The sequence below is a fragment of the Gymnogyps californianus genome, chromosome 2, assembly GCF_018139145.2.
Source record: "Gymnogyps californianus isolate 813 chromosome 2, ASM1813914v2, whole genome shotgun sequence".
NCBI classification, from domain to species: Eukaryota; Metazoa; Chordata; class Aves; order Accipitriformes; family Cathartidae; genus Gymnogyps; species Gymnogyps californianus.
The window spans coordinates 24450201-24475222 of NC_059472.1; the positions used below are offsets into that span (position 1 = coordinate 24450201).

Consider the following 25022-nt stretch of genomic DNA (forward strand, 5'->3'; position numbering starts at 1 on the left):
TTTAATCCAACAATGGCCCTAAATTTTAATAATTGTGGGGGTAAGGTACTCTAAATCCTTCCTCCAACAAACAACTCCAGCCAACATTAATCTATTTGCCTAAGACTTTTTCAAACAAAACTGTGAATGAGGGAATTAATTTGCAGACTGATACTTAGAAAGACAAAGTCATTAACTGATCCATATTTAATTTCTTAAGGAATCAAGCTTAGGCAGTAGACTCTTGAATCAAGAATCATTTTTATTTGTACATGATCATTTCAGGGTAATTTTACCAACTGGCACATATTTGTATCATGCTGCTACTAAACTACAGTGTATTATTGTAAACTCGTTTTCAAGCCACTTAAGAATGGCTAGAAACTTAAGGCTATCATTAAAAAAACCCCAACGAAACACCAAAATCAACCAACCAACCCACCCACACTGCCCGTCAAATCAAACACCTTTCTCCCCTCACCCCCCAGCATACTTTACAAGTTTTATGACTGTTTGAACAACATTCATAAACCGTGCTGTAACATGAAGAAACCTTCAATCCTAGCACATTCCATACAAAAATAATCTCGTGTTTTAAGGAACCAAAATATCCCCTATTATTAACAGAAAACGTATGCTGACCCACCAACAGCAATTTGCATCTGAAAGGCTTATTACCTTTCAAAAATAGTGTTTTCTCTCTCAGACTAGAGAGAGAGACTGATATGCTTTCCAATTTAAGAGTGCCAGTTGCTATAATTCAAGACTATATAGCTGGGCTATATTTTATTTGCATTTCATTTAAGCATAGAGCTTTTCCACCACAGTAAGTACGCTTCTGCTTTCTGTGCTAGGTCTCTCTACTTAGCTCTGTTCCACTGCAGCCACATGTATTCAGTCACAAGGAATCGGGAAAAGCCACTTGCTATATACACTGGTCCAGATCGCATGCAGTTACATGTGAAAGTACACTGGAAAGTTACAATCCATCTGACCAAAAGGCTTCTAAAAGGAAAATAATAATTTTCTGTGTATTGTTATAGCATCCACTGTGCTGAGGTGAAAAATGAACAATACGCTTCTTTAGAGATAAAGATCATGATAATGGATGCGTTACTGTTAGAAATGCTTAGCAATGCAGGCATCAAAAGTAACAGTAGGTCTGTTTATGCACTAGTTATTTTCATGAATAATGCTACAAAGCTTTTTAATTTCATAATTTCATAATCCTCAAGATGTTGTTGGGGCTCAGAATCACCTCAAATTTGAGACATATCAGAAAGGCCACAGAAGACAAAACAGACATTCTTTGGTATTTTTGGCATTCTACTGCATTGCAATGATACTTAAACCTCAATATTAAGTCTTGCAAATCTGTACTGTAAAGATGCTGGAGTTCTTAACAAAACGAGCCCTTTTTTATCTGCTGGCTGGCTGTGTAACATATAAAGTAACCCTGTCAAGCTAACAAAACCCAGTGCTTCTCCACAGCCTGCAGCCAATGAAAAATCCCCTCGAGTGACATATCCCAAGAGAGTTCTGGAGCAGTGGGAAGTAACATCTGGGAGAGCATCTGACCAAAGACCGAGAATGAGGTCTTCATGCTCCTCAGTTGTTTCTTTATCTGGAACGCTTGGAGGGTCACCTTCTAGAGCCTTCGTGTTACCCATTTTCTTCTTCTTCTTCTTCTCCTCCTCTTTTAGTTTCTGTACTTTGTGCTTGAGTATGTCACGATGTTTGGGTTCTTGAGGACCACAGAAGAGTTTGTCCTTGCTTAGATGCAGCAAGTCGTCTTCTGTTGGGATGCAAATCATGGCATGTAATTCAGGGTTCCCCTTTCTCAAGAGAGACAAGTTGACCCATACGAGAGCCCTTGGATAGCTCATCAAGATTGGCAAAAAGACATCTTCAGTCATTTCCTTCTGTCCCAGTCGAGAAACAAGGCGGACTCGCCGATCTTTTCCAGCAGTGGGATAGCACCAGGCTGATAACTGCATTAGTAGTTTCTCGCTCCTATTAAAATTTTTTAAAATAAACATCAAGAATAGTTATTAACAAGTAGTACAACAGAAATCCAGCGCCCCGCATATTTGCAAGAGCATGATTAAAAAAAGCCCTAGGGCTTTCTGTAACCTTCCAAGCTGGTATTTGTATCACTCTTCGCACAAAAAGAACAGGGGTGAGTGGAATTCATGTGCAAGGCTATTTCTTCAGAAGGAGACATTACTTTTTAAAACCCCCAAAACTTGTTAAATCACAAATGCTCTAAAACCTTCAGTGACATTAATGCAGTCCCGAACTGCCAATGTTTTCGTCCCGTGACAACTACACAAAAATGAGAGACCTGCATTCAGGCACTTTCCAAACACTGTTGCTGCCCTCATGCGTTGTATTGGAATGCAGGGGATTCTCTATTTTCTTTATAGACCTTATTAAGTAGTGCCAAGAACCACCTGTGATGATGTATTAGAAAAGAGAATGCAAGCTGATCTACACAGCAACAGTTTTAAAATCACAAACATGAGCCTCTAAAAGCTCCATCCACCTGAAAGCAGACAGAATATGCCAACTCCAAGAACACACTAAACTCAAGAGTGTTAAATTTAAGATAATTTAAGAAATTTACTTCATCTAGTCACCAAGTTTGCCGGGGAAAAGCAGGAGAAGGACTTCCACTCAACAGCAAATTCTGATCCATGACAAAACTATTTAATCTTCTCACTGTATTTGGATCAAATAATTCTCTCATCTTAATAATCAAGGCTGAGCTCTTCCTTTCCCCAATTCAATAATTCCCAATACAGAAATGACGCTTCACATCCGTGTATCATTTTGACATACCTGAGAACAATAAAGTCACTTGTCATAGTTTCATCTCTCTCACCGAAGTCTTGGGTGCCTGTAACATCCTCTGTCTTCAGGGCACCTTCAGAGCTTGTTATTTCCATGGTCTCCTCTACCTCACCAGTCTCAGGGGAAGCTTCTTTGACCACTTCGGCTTTGGGGTCACAAAAGCTATGCCCTTCAGTTGCACAGCACTCAGGGTGTGGTGAAGAAGGACGTACAAATTCTCCTGAAGCTTTCATTCTTCCTTCCCAGTTCTTTGTCAGCTGCCCCCAAGGACAGACGAAAGGGGACAGAGTACCCAGCTTGACATAATTTGCCCTTTTTGCAGGTGGACGTCTAAATGATAAATCAAGTAGGTTAGAATATTTGTTTCCTGGGCCCTTATTCAGTCCCTAGCACTTCAAAAGGCTGTCTGCTTTGTCCTGCTGGTCTAATAATATTTTCTGTTTTCAAAATCAAGTATTTAGAACAGAAATTTAACTGTGCATTCCCTTTGTAATCTCATTGAACAAGAATTTTAAAGTTATACTTCTAGACAACACTGCTGTATTTCTGACCACCATATCCTTTCAGCCATGCTGCCTGTCTACTGTGACTGAAACCACTACCTTTTCCTCTAAACTTCTCCTACTTGCCGCTCCTAGATGGAAGGGGAACCAACACCAGTTGGTGCAGAGCACACTTCTAGCTACTCCACACCCGTGGTTAAGAATTCTGTGCTTATTGTAAGTGAAAATGAAGGTGAACTTCAGAATACCTGGTATTTAAAAAGTGGACACTGAAATATACCTCTTCATTCACTTCATTCTTTAACACTTAGTACATACGTTGATATTCTGCCTTTGCCTTCTCCTACCTCCTCCCTCCTTTGCTGCTAAGGGAGCTTGAAATAGCTTTGTTTAGTTTATTGTTATGGAGCCTTGTTATAGCCTTATAACTGAGCGTATCTCTGGGAATAGAAGGTTTTAGTTAATTTATATGCCCTGTTTAGCAGAGGTTTTCTATTAAATATATGTAGGATTCTTTTCTTTTTTATAATACTAGCATTTAAAACACTAGTGAAAGATCTCAATAAAGTCCAAGTCTAAATGAACATAACAACAGATAATTAAAGAAATATTTTAAGCGGTATTCATTTTTTTTTTTTTCATTCTTGCAATCAATTTTTAAGTTAATATTACCGTTTGAATTTTTCAAGAAGACTGGTTTCCAGTTCTTTAGCAAACTGCATTCCTGCCTGGCAGTCTGGGAAATCATTTGGAGTGTGAGGTGTTCTTTGATATTCAGAATGCTTTAAAGCCTCTTGCAAGCCACCGACTCGTACACCTCGATATATCTGTTACAAAAACCAAAACCCAAAAAAGCAATGTTTGTACTGATTCCAGGTTCCTAACTGAAACAAAACATTAATGCTCTAGAAGCTACTGCCTTAGAAAATGGAAAGTCTGTCACTTTAGCTTTCAAAAAAATAAACTTAAGTATGGTTTTCACAGTTCTAGATGCTCATTTCAACAAAAATGTTAGTCATGCTCTTTAAATTTAATTCTGAAAAACTATCAACAAAACTGAAGAGAATTTTACAGGTTCTGATCTTGTACGTTGCCAGGAATCTCATATTACTTCAACAAAGTCACTGCCCAATTTATTTTAACTATACAATAGGTATTACTGCAATTAATCCCCCTGCACATTCAAAAGCATAAATTTAACTGCAGAAAGACATTAAAACCGCCATCTAAACATTCAACCAGCACTAGAGGAGTATTCAAGCTTAACTCAAACTTTGTGTTTCAAGCTCTCTCCCAAATCAGAGGCAACCAATTTGTTGACAGAGTTGTGGAGATAGCCAAGCTGGAAATGGATCAGCAGCAGGCACCCAATGATTTCTCTTTAGAGGCATATGCCTGTCGAAACACAAAACCAAAGAGCTATAGCATCAGCTTTCTCTCCCTACTCCCCACTCTGATTTCCTGCTTTAGACTGCCATGTGGGCACAGTTATACCCAACAGAAGATGTGGAAAGCTATTGTTTATTTTTAAGATTTTAAGACCAAGCCGCTGTCATCAACCAGTTCATACACACTCTTTTAAAGTGGGATTTTGATCCTATTATTGTGAATTGGTTACACAATGTGAAGTATACTCTCTAAAATTGATTATTTTGAACCAAATTATATATTTTGTCATATTTACTTGCAATTTGCAATGAAAGTCACTTACAAGAGGAATCCAGAAAGCCATGCCCCAGCCCTTTGGGAGACAGATATCCCAGCCACTCCCCCATCCTGGTCGATCTTCTCCAGCCATTTTCCCTGGCTGCTGCACCAACAGTATGGGAATCTTAGATTCACAAGGACCCAAATCAAGGTGTGATCCAGGTACCAGTAATTGAGCTCTCATATGGTTTAAATCCTGAGAAGGAGGAGACATTTCCCGTAAGTTAGTAACCATTTTTCCCTCTTCCAGATACCCTTCCAAGATACAGAGAGGAGGTGAGCTTATAACTAGGACAAATATACTAGTAATATGCTACATATTTGAACTGACCTTCATCGAGGCATGAAAAATGTTTTTAGAAAAAAGTATTAAGCACCCTTTTTCTCCCCTTCTTACTTCCATAGACCTGGATGGAGAGCAGGTACTGAAACTCAGAGCAAAAATGTACAGCACAGATGAAGGAGGAAAAACAAGTACTGCAACTTGATATTCATAGATTTGTGCACAAGACTAGACTGAACAGGTGCTTTCAGACAGTCTGTCAATACATGAAGCAAATCTGAATTACATCCAGGGAGATGGGAAGAACATTTGGTCACGAAACAGTTTCACATAAAGCATGCTGGCACCAAGGCTTTGTCAATCACCAGTTGTTATACTTCATCGTACCACATTAAGACTACATTTATAAAAAAATAGACCATCAGACTGCCTCTTTACGTGTCCCTTCTGCATCAGCTGTTTTATAAGGTAAACATACATGTCACGACAGCATGAAGAACACTGTCATATACAAAAAGATTGTGCTGATAACTGTTATGCGCTAGTGTAATATTTTGTAAGTACTCTGCTTTTTTCACGCTATGTCAGCCAGTTTGAAAAAACACAAAACTAATTTTCACAAAGAGAATATTTAGAGGGATGTTTCTGCCATACAAATTTTTTCTCTTTTTCATTACAATGGTGCCAAAAGTTTATCACCTCTTGTGACTAAATCGCCTTTTTACCCATGCATTTCATGGATTGCTCCTCCATTGCCAATGGAAATGTCAAGATAGGAGATTTCAAACCTGTAACAGCACATTTAAAGCTCTACAAATCACAGGTTATTGCCCAGAACACCCACAACACAGTGTGCTGCAGTTCAGAACGAGAGGGATTTATTTCCTTCCAACTTCCACGATTCTTTTGTCAGGAGAACCGTCCTGGCTACGACTGAGGAGTGAATGGCCAGAGCCCCTCTGTGCCACTTCATCCCTTTTATCTGCTGCACATGAGTCAAGGTGATGTAGGAAAATCCAATTCCAAACCCTTCTGATAAACAAACCTACAACTACTTAGTCCTGTAGACAATCCAATAAAGCTTTCTTTTAATTGAGTCATGAACAATGGTTGTGCAAGTACATTACACAAAGGCTACAAAATAAACACTTCAACTCAGCAGCTGGATACTATGACATTAGGAAACTACTGCTCTTGTACTTATTCAAGAGTCTCGCTCTATGGACTCTATAGATGATTAGCCATTTTCTCTATGGCAATCCACCTTCTTAGTTACCTGCTCTGAGATTTTATTTTCAGTGACGTTCTTACAGATGTCCTGGTCCCAGATAAAGCTGTGAGCACAGTCTACAGGTACACCCTCCAGGTACAGCTGCCTAACTTTATCATTATCTACAAAAGAAGAGAACCTTCAAACAAAATTCAAACAATTTTTGTGGCTTAAGTATCAAATTACCAAAACCACTCCACTATCATAAGTACAATGAGCAGACAACTAAGGAAACAGACTATTAAAAGCTTAACAAGCATCACTGCTTCTGGAATATCTTACTATCACATGTTTTTCCAAATACAAAATATGAAATAAACTGTTAGTTTTAGAAGCATTAACCTGGCATTCTCTCACAGGCATTTCTTATTACATCACCTTTGGAAATGTAAGTTATATCTTTAGCATGCCACCTTTAATATTCTGGAATTTGACCTTTCAGGCAGAGTGTGAAGCTCAACATGTTTGGTGAAAATCGGAAAGAGCAACATTACAAAGCCTGAAATAAGTCTGCCTAAGTAAACTTGTAAGAGAAGTGAGGATGACCTTTAAGAAATGTACATACAGGAAATATTTTTATGGATATGACTAGCATGCAACTACTTATTTAGCACTAGCTTCCCACTCTGGATCTTTTCAGGCTCTGCACTTCAAGGAAGGGACTATTCTTTGCTTATGTCTGCACAGACCAACAGCTCTGTGTGTTACTGAAGATAAATAACACTTCTGGCTTTAAAACTGATTGTTGAAGTATTAAATAACCTATCCCTTCTTCAGCTTCGCAATCTAACCAAAGCAGAGAAAATGTATACCCACCTTTAGTGATCTATGGATTAAAAGCCTTCAGTGTACAGTATGTAATGCATGCTGATCCATATTTTAAGTAAAATAATTCTTACCAATAAACAATACAACGAACCTATTAATAGTTCTGTGATTAAAACTTACAGGGACTGCTGCTCATTTTGTCATCTACAAGGTCTTACATATTAAAGGAACATAATGTGTTGCGTTTTGTTTTTTAGAATCGCTTAGTCTTTCCAAAGAAGATTCAGCTCATTTTTCCAGTTAATGTTGACAAAGACTTTCAGCACAGAAGATACTGATTATTCAGTGGTACTAACAATGCAATAGGTACTGCCAAACATAATTGCAATAATTATTTAAAATCTATAATCTTTAAGATGTCCCCATTACTAAGAGTTGCAAAATCCTTCAAAAGAAATATTAAATACGGCAGCACTCCTGACAGTTTGATGGTGTTATTAAGCTGATACTTGCTATGCATCCTTGCTGATGAGTTACATTTACATGAGAGGAAGAAATACCAAAGAAATTATCAGATTAGGGTGGCATTCCTTCAAATTAAGAACGATACAACTAAAAAGGTAATCCTTGCCAATTCCCTGCCAATTAAGCCAGAAGAATTCCTTCTCAGACCAAAAATTAAGGACAGGAACCTGAGCAGGAACCTAAAACAGCTCAACACTCCTAGAGGCAAAGCGCATTCTGTCTGAAGATACAGCAAATATCAATGCCTCAAAGGAAGGAGAAAAAGACAGCAAAAAACCTGTGTGTAGTGGTGGTGGGGAATTCCTTCCTGACTCTTACAGATAACCAAGGGGGAAGGGCACATAATTACAAGCAAACATAAGGTAAGGAAAGTGACTTTTCCATCTTCTGTACAGAAAGCATTTGTGAACCAGAATCTCTTTATGATAAATTATTTAAACATGTTCTAGTTTCTTCAACTGTAAATTATTCACTGTAACTTTCTCTGAATTTTTTTTTTTTTACTGCTTCTTTCTATTACCGCCGTTCAGGCAGTCTATCCTTGTCATATTCTTGGAGTTCTTTACAATTCCTATATTCTTATAATGGCATGAATATCTTTTTTTCAGTCTCTTTCCATCACCACACTCCATCCAATATCCTCCTCACTACCCTAAAATATCCTTCTCTAACTTGGTACATTCTTTCTCCTTCATCCCCATTGAACTTGGAGAATTTAATCTCTCTACTAAGCATACTATAATTCAAATCATAATCCCAAATCCTCACACCAGTTCTCTCCTGGTGTGAGGATCTCTCATTTCTTACCTCTCTCCTGTTTTCTTCAGTCCACATTTTAAGATTGCTGGGGAAATAACCCTACTGATGAATAAGTTGCTGATGATAGTGGAAGTAAGATGTTAGAGCTAGTATAGGAAATAGGGAGTTGTATTACTAAGCACACAAAGCTCAGCGACAATCAGCACATTATCCACTTCTGCTGGTGTCAATGGTTGGTGCTTAGACAATACAGGCAGATACAGGAAGGTTTTGTTCCATTTCAAGCTGTTCTTCTCATTTGCATAGCTGATAATCTTAACAGTCTTAGAAGACAGGCCTAAGAGCAAGAGTTCTTCTGTTTGAAATTTTTCATTCCCTCTCTGAGGAACTGCTAGGGAGCAGTTTCAGAGCCATATGTACATCGGGGTGTGTGGTACCAGGACAACTGATGCCAGATACCTAAACCTCTGCAAGACGTGCGTTTGCAGGCAAGGACTCAGGCTCTGTGTCTGCAGAAGGAACTTTAGCTCACTTATCTTTCATGATGCATTCTCCTTCTATGCATCTGATTCACTGATTGTTTAAAAGCTCCACCATACCCCATGTTGAGCAGTTCTTAAGGCAGTGGAATTTGCATTCTCCCACAGAAGACAGTAAAAGCATATCAAAATGTCGGAAGTGTACTTCAAAATGGAGAAAAGAACAGCACTAATTTGCAGTCATGTAAGCACTGACTGCTTACTGGGAGTCTTGACTTCCAGAAGGCATAAACCCGCTGAGAAGGCACTGAAAAGTGATTTATTCACAAACTTTCTATCCTCCAGCCTGAAGAAACGAGGACAGTTCTTTGATTAAATCCAATCAGCACGTGTCTATAACACACAGCTTGCACACATGCATATGCATTCAGGAGTGAGAGTAACTGGGAAAGACTGAAATTACCTTTGATTTGTTAGCATGTCACTCACAGGGGAAAAACTACACAGGCATATCTTAGAACAGCATTTTGAAAAAAAAAGGGATACAGACAGATGTGTATCATGTCACAGATTGCATGTATGACAATCCACAAGCAAAGATGATGGCTGTAACTTACCTAAACTATTTACTCATTTGGCAAACAATGCATCTTAAAGATGTAAATTAGTAAAGATTTCCTAAGAAAATCAGTTAGCTCTTATACAACATTAAAGAACAAGAGAGGCTAAAGCACATACAGAATCTGCTAACATAGGCAGTGCCATTTCAATCTTACTAATACTAATCCTAATAGTATTTGAATGTCCAGGAAGGAAAAAGGGGAAAAAAGTGTGGAATACAGCAAGGGTTCCTTTTTATTGCTCAATCAACATGACATGTCATTAAGGCAAATGAATGACTAACATTTCTTAAATGAAGATCAGCTCACTATATTAGCATATAAGTAAGGTTACATCAAAACCAAGGCTCAGAAAGTTTATGTAGTTCTAAAGCTCATAAAAAGATTTCTCCTTACAGAAGAGGCAAATTAATACCACCCAAATGGAATTACAGATCTTAGAGAAGTCTTTTTTTGGGGGTGGGTGTTACTGTGGAAATGTTGGTAATACTATTGCTGTAGTGATATATACTATGTGCCATGATTAAATTCCCTCCTTTTTTGGTTAAACAAGTTGCCCTTCAAAAAATTGCAGAGGAGGATAGTTTCCATTTCTGGGTCACTCTTGACAAGAGAACCAGTAGAATGAGGGGACAGAACTGATTGGAAAAATGCTGGCAAAAGTGCTAAATCAAACTAGAATAATCTTTGGGAATATGTTGCTTTTGCTGAAATTCTTGCTAGATATTTCAGTAATCTGACTCCAAGTGTGCCCAATAACAGGGTCCTGGGGAAGAGTACAACACTAGAATCAGGATGTAGTGATGCATTTCCTCACTCTGCCAGTTCCTAGCCACTTGTGGCTTACAGGCTTCTTCAGTTAGAGGCGATTCTTTTGCACCAAGTGGCCTTCAATAGGTTCTCCTTCATATATTTAACTGATTATTTTAACTCCTACAAACCTGCCATGCAATCAAGCAGGCTTATAGGAAAAAGGAATAAATCTAATTGGTGTATAGAGGCAGTGAAATATGCAACAAGACCCCACGCTCCAAGGAGATTACAAACTAAGCTGACAGAATTCAGGAAGACCTTATAATGGGTCCTGAAACAGTGAATAGTGGCAAGAAAGCATAATGCTTGCATAGAGAAAACAGATTAGACATAAAATGCATTCTGCACAATAACTGATTATGTCTAGGCTTCCTTTTATTAACACATATGCAATTTTACTTTTTCTTTCAAAACCACCAAGAATTAAATGCACTTGAATGCTTTCCCCTGATTAGAAAATTACAAAAGTATCTGAGCTTAATAATCTAACATGGATTAACTTTCTAGAAGTATTTAAAAAAATGTAACTTCTCTGCTTTTAACTACTTGAACAAGGAGACCCATTAAGGCAGAGATATAGCACAGGTAGTAGCTGTCACATAGTCAACTACAAAATTAGGTTAGGAACAAATGTCTTTGGAGAGTAACAATAGCCTCTCTTTCCAACTAACACCTAGGAATACTCAATGAGGGATACAGGAGAGTGGCAGTTAGACCTGAGTTTTGAGTTTGTCAGGTAGGAGAGATGAACTACCATGCCATAGGATTCTCCCACTGCACGTGTAATAGGTATGCAGGAGATTGTGAATGATCCTGTAACTCTTCCCACACAGCATTAGGAAGTCACTCAGGTGGGAAATGTGGAAAACAGCAGCCACTTTCCCTGCTGAACCATTAGTCCCTCCTATTCTCTCCTTAACTGCTTCTTGTAGGAGGGCTGCCCTCTCCTTTTCTAATCCCTTGCCATGATGTCCTTTTGATTTTCTACTAGAAGACAGCTGTATTGTCTTCTTTCATCCTTCTGCCTACTAATTTAGTATTGTGTAACATCAAGTCCTTTAGCAGAACCTAAATTAGAAGGTATCATGCAGTTTACCTTTCCTTGCTAGCTGAACAAGGACCTTCTCCCTCTCCCAAATAAAAGTCAGAGAGGACAGATGCAGTTTTAAGTTCATGATGAGACAAAAAACCACTCAGAAAGGAACCAGAAAGCAAAACCAGCTTTTCTGAATGTTTGTGGTTTAGAAGATTTTTTGCAAGTGAAGGATAACCCCAAAGTAGAAAGATCTTGAAGATGGCCATTTCTAGCCAGCCAAAGGAAAAAAAACATAGGTATTTTCTTCCTCTTGACTCCCTATCTTACACCTTTACCTCTTTACCATGGCCCTCCTTCCTGAGGGACAACTAGCTCTGGCAGCGGAAGAGAAACTATGGGAGAGAAACTATGAGACATTTCCAATGCCTAGATGCCTTCTGCTGATCGAGCCATCTTGAACACATCTTCACAGACATGACAAGCAGAATGAAGGGAGCCGAATTACTTCTTGTAGCTGCTGACTCCTCTACCAGCTCAAACCAGTATCTGTAAACAAGTGCTATATAGCTCACCTTACTTCTCAGCAGGAAGGAACCAAAGTAGAGGTCATGTATGCTGCAGCATTTCCAACAGGAACATTAACGATGAGAAAGTTAGCTGAGCAGAACTAATTAACAGGAGAAAGGCTGTTCTAGATACAGAGGGTAGAATAGGAGGATGTAAGAAAATCCAAATAACAGAGAGTTGTGCAGAGAGCCAGAAGACAGTAACTGAAATAGGTGTTCAACCTGATTTAAGTGAAAGGTAAGGCTAGATTATTCTACCATCTTGCAAACACATCACCAAGGAAATGAAGTATTTTCAAGTCTCTGGAACCTTCAGCTTGTCCTATTTGCTACTGCTTGCTAGCTGGCTATTAAGTTTCTCATATTAGGTGAGGCAGTCTGTGTCCAGTCAACCTAATTGGAAATGCCTACACAGCACTGTACACAAACCCCATTGTATACTGTATATGCTCTTGCACATTTTTCAAGGACATTCACATCCCACTGAAATTGAATTTTGCACTGAAATGTTGTGTAAGTCAGCATTGAAATGAAAGTTTCAGAAGTCACGCTTGCATCTTTCATTTTTTAACATAACCAGGATCTTGGCCATCTGAAATGCTAATCTTGCAATGGTAATTTTTTTTTTTTTTTTTTTTTCAGTGGAATTGCAACTTTCATCATTGTAGGACTATAAACCAGAAACAGCAGATATCTCCTTGGAGAGATAAACAGCATCAGGAAGACTAAACACCAAACAGAAACTTACTAAGTAGCTTTTAGCACCTGGTTGGCCTTGCCAGGATTCGAACCTGGATCATCTGTATGGTGAGACAGAGGCTTCCACTGAGCACAAGACCAGCTTTGGTGCATGTCCCTCCCTCACAATTGCAGTTCTAAAACCTATGCAACTTTCAAGCTGTTTCTGTTCTCCTAGGGGCTGTGGAAAGGGGAAGAAAACATTCTGAAATCGAATGCTAGAGGAAAACAGCAAGAGACAATCAACATAAGATGACAGTAAATGAAAACAAAGTGTAGAGAGAAACTGAATCTCTTGCCTTTGGCAGTTCCACCAGAAGCATAACATAAACAAGGCATTTTACCTTGGTATTTTTCAAAGTCTGGCATGGCTTTTGTCTTCTTTTTTGGCAAATTGACTCGAGGATCTCCAACAGTGAGGCCCAGTATTGTACCTGGTGGCATTTCTGATGGTGAACTTATTCCTTTAAAAATACACAGATGAACATTGCCATGAAACAACCAATTAAGTTGTGATCTTTTTCTGCACTACTATTTTGTGCATTTTTGCCTGCAGGGATGTGACACCACTGTAAGCCAGAGAAGCAATCCAGAGTACTCAATTTAACGTGTTTTGAAAACTCACCAATGCTTGTTAAGTGTCCAATAACAACAATAGCAGTGTAAGACTTAGTTTGTAATTACATATATGCTTAGCATAAAAGTGAGGTCACTCTCACAACTTACAGACTCAATTCATCCTTTGCATTTGGCACATCTCTTAAAGAACAAACAACCTTTGCCTTATACTTGTCTTCCAAAGAAAGGAAATTAAAAAATGTTTTTTAAAAGTTTTACCTCATCTCTGCTTAACAGCCTCACATTGGATAGCTTGAGTATAGTGTGAGATGTACCAAAGCCAGTTCCTTACCTGCTTCAGTGCTAGAAAGTGAGGAGATGTTGTTAACTTTATGATACTTTACCACTCAGCCAAATACACAACTGTTCATTAGAAACAAAAATATATAAAGCAAGGTATAATACTTTCACTTTGGGTAGGAGCCCACCATTTTATATGTGGAGGTATTGTACAACTTATTGCCTTAATTTGGTGTGTATGGGGTGAGAAAGTGAGAGTATATGTCAGACTGTATATCCCATCAGCAATCTCAAATCTAAGTTCATGAAGATAAGAAACAAGATTCAGTTTATCTATTAAGACTTTGGACTACAATGAGGATTAAAATTCCCTTAAAAAAACTTAATGTAACATTTCTCACATCTTTGACATGCCACAGTAATTACCTAAGCACGTGCTCAATGGCATCACTCTCTTGATCAAGCAAAAAATAAGCATTTCCAAATTGAAGTCAACTTATTAGCCTGCCAGTTTTGACCACTAGAGTTTAAGAGTTTCTTCTTCCTCCCATAGCACCCACATGCCCAAATACCTTCTAATAGCTCAAAGACAGCACTTTGACGTTGATGAAGAGATACTTTTTCAGAGTCCTTGCAGTTTTCTACCCACCAGTTATTCAGTTCCGTCTCTGAATCCGCCATCTCCTGGAAAACAACACATCTAATTAAACTCAAGTGGTTATTCAGTATTTTCTACCAGTATGAATTCACTCTCAGTTTGCCTTAACCACTATGGTTGCTTTCTTCCTCTTCAAGTTTCAAACCAAAACCATTTTTCCCTGATGCAGTCTATTCCTATACTCCACTTTACAGTAATCCCCAATAAGCTGTTCAGTTCAACCTGTGTTCCAAAAATAAACAAAGCAATCCACAACGCTTCCTAATTCTGTCGTTAATTATTTCTTAGAGAAAGCCAGAGATTTCATGGCCTCATCATGTTTGCTGCAAGAGACAAAAAAAACCCATTAAAACCACAGTGATGCTATATGCCAAGAGGTGGACAACATACTAAATCCTGGATAAACTGCATATTTGATTGAAAACACAAAAGTTTTCTATAGCTTACACGTCTTGCCCTTTAGCTCTAGGTGCTCTAGCTCATTGCTCGAGAAACATGATCTACTGTTTGTCAAAGAGAATATGAATTATTCTGGACCTCTCAGCAGAATACATCACTACAGCAGAAACTACATAGCCTGCTCAACAGCACCATTGCTTCTATTTTCTTCCTACCCCCACTTAAAATCCAGATAGGAGTTCTTCCTGAGATCAGTGTTAGTCAAGAGGCTCAATATAGAAAAACTAACAGAGTAGAAATACGTAGGTTAGCCTTTATAATAAGTAAGGCTAGATAGTTTATGATTCTTTCTAGCAAAAACAAGCTTGCACATTCTAGAAACCTTATCAAAATTATAGTAACATCCAAACTGCCAATTTCCTTACTGTTTGGACAGAAGCAGCTTTCAAGGTCTCTGTAAGGACGGAGTGTGATAATGGGCCAATAAGCCGGTATCTGAGAATCTCCATGGTTCTGTCACTGAAACAGAGGAAAATTTCAGGTGAAGGTACAATCGTACAACACACAATTTTTTTCCCCAGTACTGTTAAGCCAGAATTCAGCTATATTAAGTGGCTAACGGTCAGTTTCTGACTCTACTATGAACAAACCTGATCACAATGCCAGTAGTCTGTGAGACCCAAGAGTAGGAGTGGAATGGATCTCTAGTGCCATCACCAATTATTTTTTTCACTGGCACAGCTTTTTCTCCTTCTTTATCCTCCTTCTTTCTTTTCTTGCCAAGGCTTAGAACAACATCCATTTGTTTTTCCTCTTGAATTGATGTTGTAACAGGCTCAGGAATAGAGATTTCTTCAGGCTCTGAACACTGAAAAATTGCTTTTAACTCTCTCAGTATGTCCTTAATAAAAAAGAAAAGTTTGGATTAGGATGATAAGCAGTGCCCTGCAAAGCTTAAGTACGGTTTTAAGAATTACACTCTACTATTTTATTTTCCTATATGGACTTAAAGGAATAAACTTCATTCTGCTGAAGTCCAGGGCTTGCTAGCAAGAGCTGAAAGTAATACTGAATGTTGCTAAGAATTTATTCTCACTCAACATAAGAAAAATTGCCGGTGCATAAAATTTTACTTATATTTTTTTAAAGTTCATAGCTAAGTATCCGACTATGATTATCTGTGACAAGACTAAACTTAGCCTGTTGGGGGTGCCAGTGGGAAGGATGTGAATCAAGCAACATCATACTGCAAATGTATCCTGAAGCGAGTGACACTAGAAAACTTTTAACAAGCTCAAACACTAAAACAAAACCTCAGAGGCATGCACCTTCTGTACAGGCTTTATAAAAACAAGCTGCAGAACATAAACATTGTTAGAGCAGAAAAAGTCTTCCAACTTTTAATTCCTAAAGCCATGTATTATATCCAGCTCTTCTACGCTTTTCAGAGGGTATCTTCAGCATTAAAAATGCACAATGCATAAAGAAATGAGAGTTCAACTATATAGAAAAAAATACCTGTTTGAGAGCTGGATGCATCCAGATCCACAACTGTCTGTTTTCAGACCCATCCCTGGGCTTCCAAATAAATGTAACAGGACCAAGCATATTGTCAGGATAGCGATCTGCTCGGTAAAGATTCAGAGAACCCTCGAATCTTCCAGACAGACAACAAGCCTCTTCAAATGTTAATCCTAAAGAAGAAGATACTTACTGAACAACAAAATACTCTCTTGCTTAAAAAACAAAAAATTGAAATTCTGTCTGGCTGCTGGGCTGCTAATGCTGTACCACAATTAGTTTATTAATAAGCAACAGAAAATAAGAACATCTAGTCCTAGTTTGAGACCTTTTAATTATGTTTTTCAACCAAAATCACAACTCAGTATCAACTCTGTTACTACTATTGAGATTGGCAGGATATTAAAAAAGGAAAAGGATGGGTCATCCTTTAGTCTATTCAGAATCTTAACTTTATTTTGAACTACATAAATTTTACCTGTGTCAATGCTACATATTCGAGCAAGTTGCTTCAGAAGCTCATTCTCTTTACCAGTCAACTCCAGGCAACAATAATATGATAAATCCTGAAACAACAGCATAGTGGTAAAGTGAGAATAACTCTTGAAAGTGAGCCTGGCAAGGAAGGACCAGACAGAGCTTCACAATTTACACTGAAGTAGTGTCGTGGTTTAACCCCAGTCAGCAACTAAGCACCACGCAGCCGTTTCCCCCTCCCCCTCCCAGCGAGGTGAGGAGGAGGAAAGGAAAGAAAAAAAAAGTAAAACTCGTGGGTTGAGATAAGAACAGTTTAATAACTAAAGTAAAATATAATACTAACAATAGTAATAATGAAATATAATAATAATAGTAATGAAAAGGAATACAACAAAAAAAGGAAGGGGGGGGAAGGAAAAAAACCAGTGATGCACAATGCAATTGCTCACCACCCGCTGACCGATGCCCAGTTAGTTCCCAAGCAGTGATCCGCGCTCCCCGGCCAACTCCCCCCTGTTTATATACTGGGCATGACGTTCCATGGTATGGAATATCCCTTTGGATAGTTCAGGTCAGCTGCCCCGGCTCTGCTCCCTCCCAGCTTCCTGCACACCTGCTTGCTGGCAGAGCATGGGAAACTGAAAAGTCCTTGGCTTAAGATAAGCGCTACTTAGCAACAACTAAAACCTCAGAGTGTTATCAACATCATTCTCACACTAAATCCAAAACACAGCACTGTACCAGCTACTAAAAAGAAAGTTAACTCTGTCCCAGCCGAAACCAGGACAAGTAGTAATTCTTCATTCACCAAAATGTGTCAAAGAGAAACAAGTTTTCTTTTTTAACTTAAAATTGTTAGTTATAGGAGAGCTGTCAGGCATTTCTCATTTGAGGGCCAACCTGCCTCTCAAACCAACAGACCAAAAAGGACATGGAACAAAGTGCCTGTCTTCAATAGCATCCTGCTCAGGAAGATGATGCAGGGATTCACTGAATCTCTTAGCTCTTGAGAAGACTGAAGATGTAGTATTTCAGTCATAGTTACCATAAGACTCTTCTAAAGGTTCATCTTGTTCTCTCTGATACTCACCACCCCTCATTACAATTATGAAATCACTCATTTCATACTTAGCAGTTATTAACAGCTGACACAACAGTACTTCAAAGAGACAGAAATATTCATTATAACTGAACAGTTGATTACTTCACCTTGGCAAAATAACAAAGAAAACAGATGTAAACGTGGTACCTGAAGAAGGCAGTGTTTTGTCATGGCTCGGTAACAAGCCCTGTAGCTCTTCTCCGTAGGGCTATTTCCTAAACAGTATCCCCACTTCTTTACCATATGAAATCTCTTTGCATGCCAAATATGTGTTTCCAGCCAAATATTCTTTCTTTGCCTGCGATTAAACTCTGCTACCAAATTTATGTGGCGCCTTCTAGCTTTGCGACATTTAGTCTTTGACTGTTCTTTTTTCTGATGTACAGCTTTCTCCGCCTGTTTTTAAAAGAGAAGATATTGAAGTAAATCTCAAAAGGACAAACTTCTGTAGAAGAAAAAGGCTGACATATATAAGGATACACGAAGCATTAGCAGTAAGTTATACTTTATTCTGATGTTAGTTCTCCATAATTCTTGAGGCTAACTAACACTTTGAAACTTTATACACAAGCTCCACCCACACAAGTGCATCAAGGTTTGACTGGAACCCATAGATAAACCAAAATCCCCACACATTCAGAAACTTACCAGCGAACAGTAAGATATACTACTTCCTGTGTGAAGTTTTTGCCCAACATCAATATATCCACATGAACAAATGAACATGACATTAGGAACACCTGGAGATTTGAGCTTGTGCAGAAGCAGTATGGACTCTCAGACTGCCAGCCAAGACCCTAAGGATTCTACAATGTGTAGAAGTGAACAAGAAAGGACTGTGGTGATGTCTTGACCAAATTCTTGATAAATACCAGTCAAGGTCTGAATTATTATGGGTGAATGTATGGCTGGAGAGGAATGCTTGACTCAATCAATGTTTGATTTGTCTTTTTGTGAAGAGAAGTGGTAGAAAGAAATAGGGACTATAAGACACACAAAAAAATTCTTAGGATGTCCTTTGTAAGCTTATCAAGGAATAGCTGATGATAGACCACTGGTTATAAGAATAGCAAAGGAATGAGAATGCTAGAAGATCACTGCCAGGAGCACAGAAAACACTGAAGCAACCCATGGAATCAAAATAGAAATGCACAAAAAAATAAAACATGTTCCCATCAGACCCATCATCCCACCACAGAGTAGACAACATAAGCCACTGGATCAATGGTATGTGACTGACTGGTTCAGAAAGACAATTAGAGAAAAAGGGATGTGGTACTGTAGATGAAAAATGTGTCTTTAAGCTTATGAAGGCATAAGAGATGGTCCAAGTAAATGTTTGGATGAAAATGGTCATGATAAAGGATCTAAGAAAAAGCAAGAAAATGCAGCAGAATCGGAACAGTTAGCTTTGAAGAAGCAGACTTCAAACACTGAAAAGTAATAGGCAGAACCTTACAAAAGGAAATAGCACAGGAGATATGACAAGCTGCAAAAAAACATGAAACAAAACAGCCTGTGCAAACACACAAATGACACCAAAAGACCTGAGGAGAGAAAACATAGCAGAAGAAATACAGCTGCACTGGGGCCAATTAAATAATCTCAAAAATCCAAGAATCGCACAGGGAGTGGAAACAAGGATGGGAGAAAAAGTGTGAGCACATACAGAGAAGTTAGAAAGGCTATCATGTGAAAGGAGTTTAAAAAGCAGGGCACAAAAGAACCAAGCATAAACATTAAAGAAATCTAGAATATTTAACAAGGATAGAGCACATAACTAACTACACAAAACAGCCCCTGCCTTCTTCCATAAGTTCTCAGAAAACAGGCCAAATTGCATCTCTTGTCATGACTAACAAAGCAAAAAGAGTGCCAACTAGAGCAGTAAAAGAGAGATACAGGTTACAAAGATCCAATAAAACATGCCCTAAGGAACATGTGTGGAAGTACCCGAAGCAATTTCTGAATCATGAACAATTATCTTCAGGAGCTCAGGGTGGAGGGGGTAAGGTCTCAAAGAACTTAAAAAAAGACAATGCAAGGGAAAAAAGAATGCAAGAAATACATTAATCACTCAACCTTAATACATAGAAAACTTACCAAGCAAACTCACTTGATCACTTTAAGAAGTGTCTAGAGATGATAAAGTGATCAATGCCAAACATCAGACAGATCATTTCACAATAAAATCCTGCTGAAAAATTTTTTAATATTTTTTTTTAAAAACACACAGGAAGGCTACAGTGGGTAAGGAGCAAGTAACTCCACAGGAGCATCCTGACTAAATGTTGAGATACTGCCACAAGATGAGAGTTTCATGAGCAACCAGGAATAGTCAATTAGTAAGTCTTAAGCTGCATGCAGCCTGCCAACAACTCCAGCATACCTCCCACGTTTGAGCTATAACACATGAATCACGGTCATGAACGGGCTGTGCTGGTTTGAGGCCAGCAGGGTGACACCCTACAGCTGGGGTGGGGTGCAAGGCAGACAGGTGTTACTGAGGACTCCTGGATCACCTGCGACCAATGCACTGCCTGAACAACCCCTCCTGCAGTGGACCATTTTATCATCCCTACTCTAATAACTTTTCAAGATGTCCAATAATCACAAAGCCAAGTGGTTAGTGAGATCTACTTCAGCTACCATCTAAAACTGAGGTGTTCCTGCATTTTGATTCCAAATGTCAGTCAAAGTTTGAGAACCTGTGTACACAGGGAAGTTTTGCAGATAAGCTCAGGTCTGAACATTAATAAATGTACAGCTTAACACTGTGCATTAGCTATGCCCACTGCATAGTTTATCAAATACTATAAAATGCACTTATACCTCTTTCCTGGCAATCTCTTGGAGCCGCCTGGGTAGGCGTTTAATATTGTGACTCATAGCTCGCCTTCGCATGTGCCTAGGTAGAGTCTGGAAAACTAGAGAGTTTGAAGACTTCTGCGCAACTGCTTTCAACATGGCATTGATCTCAGCAGCACGAGCTTGAGCAAAGGTAGACACTGGAATGAAAAGAACTGCATCAGAGCATGACAAACGGTAAAAATCAAAGAAGGGGACACTGTATGTAAATTACTGAATTCCAGCAGAGTATTCCTAGTACATCAGTCTAATGACTTCTTGAGATAAAAGTAAATACTGTATACTATTACTGAAGAAATTTCAATTCTTCAGATATTCTGAAGCTTACAGATATGCTTAAGCAAATACTTACACATGAATGAATCTGAAAGCCGTGGTATAACTAACAAGTCCTATTTGCATTAAGTACTTCTTTTTTAAATTAGAGTAGCAATCTTTTCAGATGGTATTCAGAGAGATGAAAAAACTTCACCACGGAAAAAAAAGGAAGCAGTAATCATATTACAGACTGTTTTAAAATGATCAAATAAAAATCCAGAGGTTGGTCTTGTTTTATGCTTAGGGAAGCATATCTACTATCAGAGCACCACCACATTTTGAAAAGCTAATCTGCTCTCCTAAATAAACATTCTGTTAGATGAAAAGTTGTCTTTAACTCACATCATGGGCAAAAACAGTTTCACTGGCTACATTAAAAGCAGATGACTGTCAGTACTCATTTTGCTGGCAAACAGAAAGCAAAATGCATATCCCTCATTACAAGTAAGTGCAACTTTTCAACTCAGAAGTCTGAAAGGACTCATTGAACAACAGCTGGTCATTCATTCCAGTACACAACTACTTTTGTATTTTGGAGAAAATTAGGAAAAACAGAAGAACACAGCATCAGTTCTAGTTTTTGCTCTTGCACAAAAAACAAAGAAAGACAGCAAACTTAATCACCAGCAAGCTGCCCTAGACATACAAATTATATTTTTCTTATATACAAACCTGTTATGTATTTTGGCATTTCTTCAGAAACACTCTGGCGTCCTCCTTGCCATCCTCCTCTTCCTCTGCCTCTCTCTCCTCTATTTTGCCCTTTTGGAAAATAGTGGTCTTTCCTGTAAGAAGGCCCAGATGACTGATTCGAAAATTTCTGCTGCTGATACTGCTGCTCAGAACGAACATCTCCTGGAAGGTTGAGAGATGAAAAGAAGGAACAGAAATGCAAAGCAGTCTGAGTAACTAATAACTATACACAGTCTTTCCTCGTAAGAGTGCATTGCACATTCCTCCTATTATATTTAATATATGTACCTGAAAAAGCCATCAGATATCAGAAGAATTAAGATGTTTTTTATAGGAAGAAATAAAAATTTTGCACTGTCCTGCAGAAAGCCTGCAGAAGATTAAATAACTTTTTCACATTCTGAAAATGGTACCCAATCCAGACTTTGCCTCCAATACTCTATCAGACCCAATAGGAAAGACCTGACTAAAATCAGTCTACACAACATCAGTAGTGATTTTTACTATTGTCTAGTCAGAGTTGTAGTACCAAACCAGCAAAGTTAATATTTTTCCCTCTTGCTCCTCGATTTTTTTTCCCATAAGCAAACGTACTGTTGTCTCACTTACATGTATTTCTGTTACAGCAATAAATAAGGTAAGCATGATACACGTATGTTGGTGCAGTAAGTTACTTTTCTAGTACAGGCATTTAAATCAATATTGAAACTAAATAACTGAAGTCTACAGTAAGCTTCCTAAGGTACAGAAATACCTTTCAAGAGTGATAAGCACCTAACTACTTCAAGTTTAAGGGGGCCTTGAAGTCCATATTTAAAGATTAGTTTATGTTCAACCTATTCAGTTATGTCTTGGTTAGGATTTCTAGTACAACTTGAGATGTGGTTCTCAGGCAGCTCATGCCGGACAACTGAATTAAAAAGGGCCCAGCCAGCCATCCCCACCACCCCACCCACTGCATCAAGACAAGTGCTTGAGGGAACATGGGGCCATACAGTTCAGGGAGCTTCTCTAGTGAAAATCAATCTGTGTGTCAGGAGAAATGGGGTAAGAGATTAAAAAAATCAATTTTCAGGTTGATCAGCTTCTTAAACAAGCCTGTCACATTGTTCCAAAAATGCTACCATTGGCATAAGGAACAGCCAGGAGCAGATTCACCTCCAGCAGCATCTATTTATGTGAACTTAAAATGGCAAAGAACCTCCTTTTTCCATTTCAAATAAGCATGAAGCTGAAGTTTTATGTTCAGCAGCAATGCTGTTGCAGCCCTGATGCAACCACACATCACGCAGAACTGCAGTAACTCAGATGAAAAAATAATTTGGGGTGGAAACAGAAGTTAGTTTTTATGTGGAATAACTCCCTGATCTGGGTTCTCCACATGGCTGAGAGCAGCACTGTCCAGACAGTGAGGTGAAGGTGAGAAAGAAATAGCTGGGAGAGAGGCATAGATGCTACCTCAGTCAGCAAATCTGTGTAGACCTGCAGGTCAATTCAATCGTGGGAGAGTAACTGGACAGCAATTAACCCATATCACAAACACGTCCCTTCATTATCAAGTTGCCTAAGAATGGAGGAACTAAATATTTTAATCAGTAGATGGAAGAGTGTTTCAAAAGACAGTGACTGACTTAACACCTAAGGAAAATATAAATTATTTCAGGTACTATGTAGATCCGTAGTTTTATAACTCCTATTTAGATTTTTTTCTTTCCTGTTTCTACAAAATAGTCCTATAAAACTGAGATACTCACTAACACTACAGAAGAATGTCATACGGATGAAAATGCATGCTATTCAACAGGACAGAAAAACATAACCATGTAATCTTATAAGTTCCCTGCTACAAATAAAGTTAGAAAAATGTGTTTAATCTGGCAGTACTTCTGTAATGATATTCCCAAATCTTCAGACAGGGCTGACCATAATTTGCTATGTCATTCTGTCTGCTTAGGAACTCTTCAGTCACCCAAATAAACAGTGACACTTAAGCATTTTTTTGTTCAACCACAAAGATGCAATCTGTCAGCTTCTGAAGGCCTCACAGTAACAGGCCCTGCTCTTATGTGTGCCTTTTTTCCCAGAAATAATATAGGTAACAAAATAAAAACGTGAAATGGGGGGGGTGGGGTGGGTGTGGAAATTGAAGTCCAATTGAAGCACACAGGATGCAGGTCAAAACACACAGATGAAAAAAGCATCTGGCATACAGGTTGACAGGATCCTTCAGTCTTCAACTGCAAAGGTTACCTGTGTACAAAACGCTCCAGCAATGACCTAGCAACACTGCCATTTTAGGGAAACGCCTTGCTGCCTCCTGCCAGTACTCTTCCATATACAGGAGACACAAGTGCCAAAAGGGAAATTGGTTGGGCATGTTGATCTGATGGAAAAACAGTGCATTTATCACAGGGCCAGCAGGCTAAACTAGCTCCTCCTGCGGCTCCCAGGTCTGACAGAAAGAGAAGGGAGGTCACTGGATGGGGCGTAACATCCAAATTCATTTTAAGACTAGAAATCACAGCGGCCGGACAGGGATTTGTCGTGTAATAGAAGGGATGATACAGAGAAGCACGTATTAACGAGATTTATGGCAGAACCAGGGCTAACGGAGTCAACGGCAGGGGACGAAGCCCTGGAGTACTCCCACACTGGGCAAGCCCCGCCGGCCGCCGGGGCTGAGGAGACGGGGACACCCAGCCCTGAGGGGGAGGACACCTCCTCCGCGGCCACCCACCCCGGCCCTCGGTAGGGGGTTCCCCAGCCGTACCTGCGGGCGGGCAGGCTCTGCTCCCGCCGCCGGAGAAGGGCCCCGGCTCTGCGGGAAGGGTGACGCTGGCCGGCTGGTTCCTCATCCTCTTGGCCCGCTTCTTCTCCCTCGCCCCAGACATCTCCGGCAGGGCCCGGGGGGTGTAGGGAGAGGAGGGTCACACCAATCCGCCCCTCAGACAGGCCTGAAGGCCGCCGGCGGGGGCTGCCGAGCCTCTCCGTAGCGCGGGAGAGGCGGGGAGGGGTCGGCGGGCGGTGCAGCCGCGGGCGGAGCGGACACCGACACCGGCCCGGTACTGAACGGCTGCGCGGCCTCCACCCGCTACACGCGGCCGCCCGAACCCCCGCATCGCGCATGCGCGCGGTGCAACCACGCACACCCACCCCTCCACGCCCGGAGGACTACATTTCCCAGAAGCCCCTGCGGGGTGGTGGCGGGCAGCCTGCGCGCTGTGGCGTT

The 25022-nt window shown here is 39.6% G+C and overlaps 1 protein-coding gene across 2 annotated transcripts; it reads right to left on the reverse strand.

Annotated features, from left to right (window-relative positions):
* Window positions 1-233: 233 nt before the first annotated feature.
* On the reverse strand, window positions 234-24770 carry POP1 (POP1 homolog, ribonuclease P/MRP subunit). Of its 2 annotated transcripts, none has more exons than XM_050890850.1 (15): window positions 24564-24770; window positions 21773-21955; window positions 20747-20922; window positions 18062-18310; window positions 16814-16901; window positions 16333-16508; window positions 15465-15715; window positions 15240-15333; window positions 14330-14441; window positions 13244-13363; window positions 6602-6717; window positions 5047-5238; window positions 4008-4162; window positions 2821-3162; window positions 234-1992 (listed from the first exon to the last, which is right to left on the reverse strand). In XM_050890850.1, the coding sequence occupies exons 1-15, from the start codon at window positions 24682-24684 to the stop codon at window positions 1326-1328; spliced, it is 3042 nt and encodes a 1013-aa protein (XP_050746807.1). In that variant the 5' UTR covers window positions 24685-24770; the 3' UTR covers window positions 234-1325. The 2 variants fall into 2 exon arrangements, with proteins under 2 accessions (XP_050746807.1, XP_050746806.1); XM_050890849.1 differs by having other exon boundaries at window positions 20747-20937.
* Window positions 24771-25022: the final 252 nt, after the last annotated feature.